The following is a 10791-nucleotide window of genomic DNA, read 5'->3' as shown; positions in this document are numbered from 1 at the left end:
CTTACCTTTCGCGGTCAGTGGAGAGAAAGAGGCACTTCTAGGTCACAATTCACCTTGTCCAAATGCAGACATCAAAAATAATTCAGTGAATCACACTCTAAAACTGCTTATTTCTTTCCATTATAATGGAAAATTATAAAATGAGGACAAGGTGATTAGCTGTATGCATATGCCTACCCTGTCAATGTCTCCAGGGAGGTGAGATGAACCTCTTACAGGCCGATGACAGGTTTTGATCTCCAGAGGGTCTTATCACTTTCCATGGCTTAGAAAGAAAGTCAGATAGGTCTCTAGCTCAGACTACACTTATATTTTAAGTTAATAAAATTAATTTAGCATTACTCCCATCCTGAATTTGTATCTGCCACTAATAGACTAGTATTTTTTTCTAGAATGGGCCATTCTCCAAAAGAGCTACCATGGATTCAGGAAGCAATGACAGAAACATTTCTGAGAAGTTTCACACTTTATTTATCAGCATTTTATTTAAAACTTATTATTTTCAATCATAAATGTTCTCCTTTGATGATCAGTTTGTAACTCAGAACAGGTTAACTCTCCTTTGGCACTGGCTGGGTTAACCTGAGTACTCTAATGGCAGGGAGGTTGTGCCTGGCTGGTTGAGGGCAGGTTTCAATCCTTCCTCCACAAATGCTAAATTGCATCAATCTCTTCTACTTCAAACACTTGTTTGTCCAAAACTTGAAGAGCGAGAGTATCGCCTGCTGGAAATTATCTCCTGACACTACATAGAGCAGCAAATTTCCAAAAGTATTCAATGCTGCTAAAGGTTTAGTTATAGTAAACATTAAAAGGATAGTTTTCTTCAAGTGGCAGCTAACTGGCTGTACTCGGAGCTCCAAATGAATCCCCTTAAAGACATGGAAGGGGAGGAAGCACACATAGAAGACCAGCAAGAGGAGAGCAGTGAGTCTGCGAGCCTTTTGTTTGTAGCTAGCCTGTGTGTGGAGCCCAGTGGCCAAGATGCAAATGATGAGCACGTAGCACAGAGTCACTGTGAGCAAGGGCAAGAGGAAGGCAAACACAGTCAGTGCCCAGTTGTACCAGCGACTTCTGACAAAGTCCTCAGCAGCAACCAGGTCCGGGCAGATGGTCTTGTTCTGCCACGTTCTTGGGGCAATCAGGATGGCCAAGGGGCTGAGGACCACCAGGGAAATCATCCAAACGACTGCGCAAGTCACCACTGCCCATCTCCGCTTCCGAAGGAAAAGGGATTTCGTTGGGCGCACAACTACCAAAAAGCGGAAGATGCTGAAGCAGCTAAGGAAGATAATACCACTGTACATGTTGAAGTAGAAACAAAACTGAATAAACTTGCACATGAAGTCTCCAAAAATCCAGTCATTTCCATTAGCATAGTAGTGTATAAAGAAAGGAAGTGTGACTACATACAATAGGTCAGTGATAGCCAGGTTTAACATAATGATGGTGCTGCTTTTCCAGGGCCTCATCTTAAAACAGTAAACAAAAATTGTTGCAATGTTTCCTGGGAAGCACACCAGGAAGATTAGGCTGTAAAGGATGGAGGGGTACAATTTCAACTGTAAGAAATCTTCACCCTTGCAGCTTGTCAATTGGTCTGCAGGGCTGGGCTGGGCAGTAAAATTGCTGGTGCATTCAGATGCCATGTTTGCAGAAGTCTCCTTAAGACAAAAATCAGATGTTTAGTTTTAATTGGTTTGTTGGAACAAATGTTGTCGGTTAAACCTTTTGTTGCTGGAGAAAATGTATGTTTGAAGGCACAGTAGTGAAAGGAAATGAGGATGTGCTAATGTACCCAGTCTGACCTAGATAACACCACTGAAATATTTAATTTCACCCTTTCCTCTCTTTTACATTTAATTTTTTCTTTGTTTAGCCCCCTTCATTGAAGAAGACAATTACTGCTTATCTGCAAATCTTCAGGAGTAGGAAGCACACATTTAGAGAGCTAGAAGGAGTTTGGGCTTAGATTTTGCAAGTGAACCAGTCTTAACCTTTCAGAAAGTAGAACCATATCCATATATTATCTTCACTAATCTGAGCTAATCAGTGTTTTGTGCTCATGGAGCAGAGATGTCATTCTGCCTTCATGAAAGCCAAATGATGTTAGGTTTAGTTACAGATCTCAGGACCTGATGCTCCTATAACCTGACAGATTGTTCCCTGAACATGATTTTATTCTCTTGGAGTCATCAGAGTATAAAACTAGTATAAACTTTTTGGGTTTGGTTTTTTTGAGGGTTGTTTCTTGGGGGAGGTGTTATTTTGTTTTGGTTTGTTTTTTTAAAATCAAGCTCCATAGTGGCATAAAATTGATTTAATTTTTAAAAGACTGTTTCTCAAAGGCAGAGGGAAAATGGAAAGCACAGAGGGAAGGCTTGCTTCCAGTTCTATGCCAATTTGAACCAGGTTGACTTGTCTCTGAAATGATTTTTTGTCTGACATAGCCGATTTGGATCTCTCTACAGGGAGTTAAAAACATAACATTTCTTGGTAGTGTTTTAATCTGAAAAAATGAAAATCATCTAACTTCAGGTATCAGAAAGTTAAATGCTTAAATTGGAGCCAGTCCTCCTAAGCCCCACTTGATCATCAAAGTTTCTCCAAGACATAATGTATCTACCCACAACTGAGGTTTCTATGATAAATTATTTACTCTTTTGACATACCTATTTCTTTCCACTGGTACAAAAGGTAGCCCAAGGTGACTAGTTCAGCCTTCAATATCTCAAGGCAAGAGCTGTGCCAGTGTGTGTCTTCAGCACTTCAGGTGAGTACCACTCTTCCAGATTAGAACCAATTCCATGTGAAAAAATATTCTAAAGAAAGTTCATAAAGTGCTAGACAGGGTACTATCAAGCCTAGGTCCTCTCTCTTGTCCCAGAAACAGCATCTTTAAACTTAACCAGTGCTACATTAAACATCCAGGATGAAATCAACACATTAGAAAAAACAAACCAAAACAAAAACCCCCAAAAACTACTAAACCTGGGAAAAAAGACAGAATTGTACCTTAATCAGTCTTGGAAAAAGTGATTCAGTTCACAGCATTTAACATGTTACCTGAGTGACTCTTCCTTATCCCGATAACTGGTAAAACGTGACCAGTTTGCTCTGACAAACCCACTCATTAAAGCTGGGACACAACGGGCATTATTTGGTCATACCAAGTCAGCAAGATGATTATCTCTTAATCAAATTAAGAGATTATTAATCTCTTTGTTACTCAGAAGTGCTTCAGAGTGAAATCTGGACAGTTTCCCCACAATTTAGTTAAAACGTTAATACTTTTTAACATGAGTATTAGATCTGGTGTAGCAGCTTTGCAGTAAAAGATGCACTAGGGAAAGGCTGTCAGGCTTGTTTTAAACCAATCCAGATTTACAGCCACAAAAGCTAGGGGTGTGCATGTTTTCTCTCCTTTCTGCTGCTCAGTGATACCACTGTCACCCACATTTATGCCTCTCCAGTATATTTCATATCATGTTGGACAAATTTACAAGAATATTTGATTTATCCCCAGTTTGGCTTTCTTGCACTGCTGATCAGTTCTTCACCACAATCTTGAACCCTCCAAATTGAAAATGGAGAAATACTGCTTACCTGAAAACCTGCAATTCTGCTTCTCCCTCTGATATTGCTTTGAGTAAAGAGCCCAAATGAAATGTATTTATGTCTTCCTTGCAGTGAAGCAGGTTTTAGTAAGGCTTTGCAGCCATATACATTCACTCCCTGTCTGACTGAGGCTCCATGTGGCTGTGAATTAGGAAACTGGTGGAAAACCTCAGTTACTGGCTCAAGTGTCAGCTCTTAGAACTGGGTGGCCGGAGGACTCCTCTTTTGCCCTCTGTCATTCACGCTGTCCTGCCTTCAGTGGGCAGATCAGGCTTTGCAGGCAGCAGCTCTGTGTGCTGAGGCAGACCTGTAGTATTCAAATAGCAGCAAATCACATTTAAATTAGCATGTATGTGTGAGTGCAAGTGCTTAGAAAAGATGAAATTAAATTTATTCTCCATTTCCTGTGAAGTGAAACCTGATCACCAAAGTGAATAAGGCATGTTGTCATTTCAAGGTCAGGTGAAAAGCGTTATGACACACTGTCTTCATTAAAATCAAATTTCTAACAGAGTAAAAATTTCATCTGACGAAATAAATGAATGTTTCTTTTGGCATGATGTGCTTTTCAAAAGCTGTGGCATTCTTTCTGCTTATTTTCGGTGAGTAAAATATCTACAGTGTGTCGGCTGGTTATTACTGGAGTAGCTGAAATTGCAAACTTGTTTTATTTTGAGCTTTTGCTTTTGGGCTTCATAATTCACAAGATCTGCAATTTTCTGTGCTTCTAGAGCCAAAAGACTGTTCTTGAATAAAAATCTCATTATTATCCTTAGCTCGAGGAACAAGATCAAAAGAGATTATTATTTAAAAACAGTCATTGCATCTTGAATTTTGAAACTGCAGTCTTCAGCCCTTGAGCTGGCAACCTGGTCCATGCACAGAAGCTCCAGCTGCCCAGTGTGGCCAGCAGCCTTTCTGTCTTGCTACGTTTGATGGGTCTTTTCTCACCGATGAGCTTATGATGCAGTACTAAACGAGCAAGCTTTCATGCCTGAACATTCTGTATGTATGTACATATAGGAGCGTTTGTCAGAAGAGTGTCTTGGCTCTCCTGTGCTGGGCAGGATTTGGGAGCTGGCTATCTGTTTTGTTAATCATACTGCAGGGAAGAGTGGTAATGGGGACAGTCAGGACTGGGGCAACAGTAATGTCTGACAACTAGATCATTATCTATCTGTTACCATTAGGGAAAGGGCACCCTCTCTGCTCTCATCTAACCAAGCTTTTCTCTAGGTCAATGCCCAGAGCACTTTTAAAAAATGTCCAAAGTTTCTCAATAATTGTAAAATACACTGTCATGTACCAGCTCAAGGATCAGCAACTGTTTAAATAGCTATTACCCTGTTCCTAGGCACTGCATGTGTCATTAGAAACCATTTGTATGAGGCTGTAGCGTTACAAGCACAGAGGGAGCTAATTATAGTTAGGGATCATTTAATGCATTCACTACTTAATCCATTATACCCCTGAGCAATGGGGAACCTGTGCAGCAGTGGCTGGTTTTTATTCTTCCCTGGCACTGGCAGTGCCTGAGGTAAAACAGAAATGGGTTTTCCTGGTGCTGTGACCCAGACCTGAGAGGGATTTGGTGCACTGGGGTCTCAAGCAGGCAGTAGGGTCACTTCTGCATTTCTAACTCTGGACAGAAGAGAAGGATATAAAACACAAGTTTTCAGACCAATCAGTTCCAAGACCAATCTTGGGAGATGGTGACTAATAGAAAGTCAACTCATACAGAGCTGCTCTGCATGGAGATGGAGATATGCTCCTTAGCCTGCCCAAATTTTGTCCCATCATCAGCTGGAGAAACCTTGTGGTTACTGCACCCCTGCATCCTCCCCGTATCTTTCACCAGGGTTACAGCAGCTCTTCATTGCACAGAGACCTTTGGAAACATTGGCTTCTATGTCAGCCATGCAACTGGCCTCAGGTCTCGTGTCAGGCACTAGGGAAATTGAGAATAAACTAACAAGGACCACATGTTGAAATGGCTTATCCGGCCTCATGTGGGATCTATAGGGATAAGGGATGATTCTACAGTGTGACTTTCAACTCCTCAGTTTGTGGACCTTTTCTCTTTACCAGTCATTTCTCCACTTCATGTCCATGGCCCTCTTAAGTCTGCCCACTGGTAGACCATTGTGATCCTTCACAAAAACAAGGGGCTTTTTCTACTCTAAGGCTGTCCTCACCCGTCTCCCCTCTATGAGCATTGGAGGAAAATCAAAATACCCTGTAGTTCCACCGTCAGCCTAAGTGACTATAATTGCATGCTGCAGTCAAAAGAGCTGGCAGCACCACCTTCCTCCTGTCACCCTAAACCACACGTTTTCAGCAGCCCCAGTGCTTGAGCAATCACAGGATGTGTTGGAGAAGTGAGCTGACTAAGGCCAAATCAGTTTTCTTAATCTTGCATTGGCTTTATGGCTTATGGTTGTGACAGGTGATGCCTCTTTCTGTGGGTGTGGGGGCTCCAGGGCTTCTGGTGAGCAGTGGTGAGGACTGGCTGGGGGCAAGAGGACCACAGCAGAAGTAGATTGGCTGGAGCTGGCACTGAAGCTGTGCATGGGCTCCTGGTGTGAAGTTGTGTTTCACTCACTGTGCCCAGGAACAGTCACCAGCTGAAGCTGGTCTCCAGCAATGCTTCCGAAGGGACAGCACCACTTTGTGCTTCAACAGCCTTCCAGGTAGGCTGGATTAATTACTCAGACGGGGTGACATTTTCCCTGACATAATAAAATTCTATGGAGCTCATGTGAATGTATTAATGTTGCTCTTAGCTGTATAGAAAGGAAACTGGGATGAGTTGGTGGCAGGATTATTAATTAAATGTTTCCTCTTGAAACTCTGTACTATAGGCAAAGCCAGTTATCAGAGAGTGCATATCACAAATAGGATCATCTTTTCATACTGTATTCTTCCTTCTGTGATGGCAGGGTGAACAGGATGTACAGGATGACTGCTGGGTTTGCCCCCCTGGGCCACACAACCTCCTTCAAAAACTTCCAGTTTGAAATACAGAAGTGGAGAACAAAGCCCACTATTTTTATTTTGCTTTGTGGCTGGTTCCAGACAATGTCTCTCTCCTCCAGATGGGCTGGCTATTGGCTTTTGTGGGCATCGGGGTAGAAGAGGCCATAGCAGGGCTTTTTGTTGTGTCTCACCATCACTGCTGAACTTAACTGTAATTAGGCTTTGCAGGCATGAGGGTCCACAAACCAGCACAGGGGGCATCCTCATTTCACAAAACCTGACCTAAAATCCACAGGCATGAGTGAAAGACTCCTTTCAGAATCAGACCTTCAGGCATGACAGCGCCCAGTGTGGTGCAGTAGAAATGGCTCTGATTAATAATTATGCAGAAGAACAGGCATTTTTTTTGGGCAAGGGTTAGGCTCCAGAGTCTTAAGAGCTTTCATTATACATTTTACTTTTGGTTCAGCAAACACATAATCTTTGCATGGGTTATTTCCCTTAGCAGACATGCATTTGTTTGGCTGATCTTACTCTGTGTGTGATTGAATACCTAATTACCATTGTTATCAGACCACCCACTGGGAGATGCTCAGTTCTGTCGAGAATGATATTGTGTGTCTTCATCACATGGGGAAATCAACTCCAGTTCTCCCTTCCTATTTCTTCCCTGAGACAGAATAGTAAGGGCAGCATTTTTTAATCCCTAAATGCACTGTAACTCTAAATTAATCACAGTTAAATGCTGTCACCTAATTATGTAGGAAATAGAGACTGTTAATGAAAACTTTTGGAAAGGGATATTTTACCTTAGGAAAATTACATATATAATCTGGAATATAAGCAGTGCTGCTGCCACATTGCCTGAGCAGAAGTAGCTCGATAGAGTTCCAAAAATAGCCCATATGGATCTGAGACACTCTTTTATGCCTAATATTAGTCCTCAAAGTGAATTGGTGCTCATCGACTACAGGGCATAGAAGATAAAATCTACTGCAGCCCTTACATGATGGCTAAACTTTCAGAAGGTGTGTTGCCCCATGGGAAATTGGGAGAGGAAAGACAATGGGACAATTTATCTGCTCAAAGCCAGCATGTGTTCAGGTGCTCCAGTGCAGCACTGCCAAGAGCATAAACCGGTGAATAAAAAGCCCCACAGGGGCACCCAGCTATGAAGTGGCCCTAAACACAGCAGCTGCACCAGTTAAAGTTTTCCCAGCAGACACTAAAAACCAAACTAAACTCATTGGAGATGTGACAACAGCCATAATTGTTTCAGGTAATAGGCTGTTTCCTGAAAATGACCCAGTTCAGTGGGACTGAAAACAGAGAGGACCAATTTGCTGCCTCATTATTCTGTTTTTTTCAGTTCCAAGACAAAGCTGGCTCCTTGGTGCTCAGTAATGTGTCAGTAGAGGATTCAGCAAAGGATGCTGCTGATGTGGCTTCCAGTGTACAAGCAAGTTTTCAGTCACTGAAGAGATATTCTCTTGTGGTGCTGTTGCTCTTGTAATTTGTTTGCAGGATGCTGTGGCATGTGAAGGAAAGTCTGCCCTTTGCCTTTGGCGACTCTAATAAAGCTTTGTCTTCAGAAAGTGACTTGTAGCATCACAGCCCTCAACACATGAATTTCATGTACACAGCCAGAGATGAGCCTTCTTATTAGGCAGATCCTGGCCAGTATCCCTCACAAGCCCTGCCTGGCTCTTGGCAGAAGGACCCTGGGTGGTCCTGCATGCAGCACCACCCGTGTCCGCTCCTACCCGCAGCCCCAACCCTTCAGTTCCCACCTCTGGAAGTTACACTTGTGCTTTGGAAATGAACCTTTTCCAGTGGGGCTGGTGCCAAGAGGAGCACAAACAGGACATATTTCAAAAGTATATTTTATCTCCCAAGAGCATCTAATACTTTTCTTCATACAGTTACTGAAATTATGCAGCAGTGAATTAATTGTTGCAGTTGTTCAGCACTTATTTCTGGTAAGGTAAACAGGTACCTGAAATTATCAGGTAGAATTTTAATATTATAAAGCAGTATGCAGAAGTAATTTTTGCTCAAATTCAAATGAGGACGTTCCTTGACAAAACAGAAGCAGAAATCCACAAGGAAATGCCCTGCAAATCATCACTTGGCCACAGAGCCAAAGGTCTTGTATTTTTTGGAGCAAATTCCCTTTTAATCAGGCAGAGAGCTGTACAACAGGGAAGGTGTTCAGGCTCCTCATCCCAAGCACTTCCCATTCTATCCCTCATGACAGAGAATCTGCTCTGTCAGCAGGAAGGCATCTCCCTCTGGTTCCTCCTTGCAGAGGCAGCTCTGCCAGCCTCACCCTGACAGACATGCAGTTTCCCTGCATTTGAAAGAGTCTTGAGCTCTTTAAATGATGCTTATTATGATCCCCAGGCCATTAACTGATCTCCAACAATTCAGACTGGGTGCAGGTGCAGATTGCTAAAATAGCCTTCAAAGAGATAATTCATGCAAGCTGAACCTGTGGAATTCATACTTTTCTTTTTTTTTTTAACCTATTTTTTTTCCTCTGGCTATTTTGTTCTCATCTAAATCAAATATATGGAAGGAAGGTGCTATTCTCTGCAGAGATTTTCTCTTGCTTTGCCTTTCCATGCCACCTTTCACCAAGTGCTTCAGAATCTCTCTCTGAGCTTTGCAGGTTTTGAATTACCAGAGCACTGGGCTTACTCACCACACCTGGGTCAGCTGGGGGGCTCTGCTGTAAGCTGATATATCATATTTGTCCCCATCAGGGCTTGAGTTTCAGCTAAAATACCACCACTCTGTTAAATGTGAATGTCATTCTATTGTATTTATTCAGGTTTTCAATAATAGAGAAACAGAAGAAACCACATCACCATGGGACAGAAGATGACACAAAAAAAGACAGAAAAAGCTCCCTGTGCTTGACCATGGGTTTTGTTTTTTTAAAAGGCAACGGCTTAGTAGTTGCTGATAAAATGAAATTATACAGTGTGTTAAAGGGTATAAAAATTTCAATGCTCTGCATGTTCAGGCTGTTTGGGGTAAGGCTTTTTACCCACTACTCTGCATTTTGCCAACATACAAGTCTCCTTCTTCATATTGCCATGACTGATGGCTTGCTGGGATCTGAGGAGAGTATCTCTAACCAGACTTTTATCAGGTTTTCCACATCGTCTTCTAAGGAGGTCTAAACTGGTGCATTGCCACTGACTTCTTAAATCAGCTTAACCCACCACAGCAGCATCTAATCCATTGCCTTTCATGGCACAGTCACTGCAAAGGCCTGAGCACAGACACCTCCCCTCTCTGAGAGACTATCTTGGTGCATGCAGCAGGATGATGGTCTCTCCTGAAATCCTCTGTCATGATTCAAAGGGATATTTCCCACGGCATTTCAGGAGATGGGGTAGAAGGCAACTCAAGACATGCAGCCATCTGCTGCCCCAGACAGGGTCATATTCTTGGCAGTCCCGGCAGGTGCTTTTCCAATTTTTTTCGGTTTCTGTCTCTACCAAACTACTACTCTGCTTCTCTGTGCCCAAAGGATGAGTTGTCTCCTGCCTGACACCACCCTGATCTAGTTCTAGCTGGGGGCACTCTGTTTTCCAGATACAGGTCAGGTGTGTGATCACCATCACTTTTTCTTCAGTGGCTCTTCTCCTAGATTGAACAACTCTCAGCATCACAAACTTTTACTTTTTAGTTTCATTTTTCTGAACCTCTGTTCTGCTCCCTGCCCATCAGGTCCCCCTCCTTCTTGAAGTGTAATATTGGAGCAGAAATGCCACCCCAGCAGACACATTACAAAAGCAGTAGGGTTAATCCTCCTACCTGGAAGCCTGTGCCTTATTTCTACACCCCATTCTGCGGTTTGCCCTTTTCACAGCAGCAGAGGACATCTGACTGGTGTTCAGCTTGTGTCCTGAGCCACCATTTGATTCTTTATTGCAGTATTGCAGCCTAAGAAGATAGTCCAGTTTGTAGAGTTTTGATTAATCTCCAAATATAAATTCTGCATTTGTCCTCATTGTTTTGCATTCTGTTTTTCTCTAGACCACTTCTCCATGTTCTGTAAATTGCTTTGAATCTAATGCTGTCTACCAGAAAGCCTGGAGTCCCCTCACTTGTCATCAGCATGCTTAAAGGGTATACTTTCTACTCCATTGCCCAAATTGCTAGTGAATATAATAAGGGTGAGCT

The 10791-nt window shown here is 42.6% G+C and overlaps 1 protein-coding gene across 1 annotated transcript; it reads right to left on the bottom strand.

Annotated features, from left to right (window-relative positions):
- Nucleotides 1-674: 674 nt before the first annotated feature.
- LOC311165583 (2-oxoglutarate receptor 1-like) lies at nt 675-1649 on the bottom strand (the record flags this gene model as incomplete). The annotated part of the gene is made up of 1 exon (XM_084225658.1): nt 675-1649. The coding sequence occupies one exon, from the start codon at nt 1647-1649 to the stop codon at nt 675-677; it is 975 nt and encodes a 324-aa protein (XP_084081784.1).
- Nucleotides 1650-10791: the final 9142 nt, after the last annotated feature.

Source organism: Fringilla coelebs (assembly GCF_963513975.1).
Source record: "Fringilla coelebs genome assembly, chromosome: 2".
In the NCBI taxonomy this organism is placed as follows: domain Eukaryota; kingdom Metazoa; phylum Chordata; class Aves; order Passeriformes; family Fringillidae; genus Fringilla; species Fringilla coelebs.
This window is presented reverse-complemented; position numbering and strand designations above follow the sequence as displayed.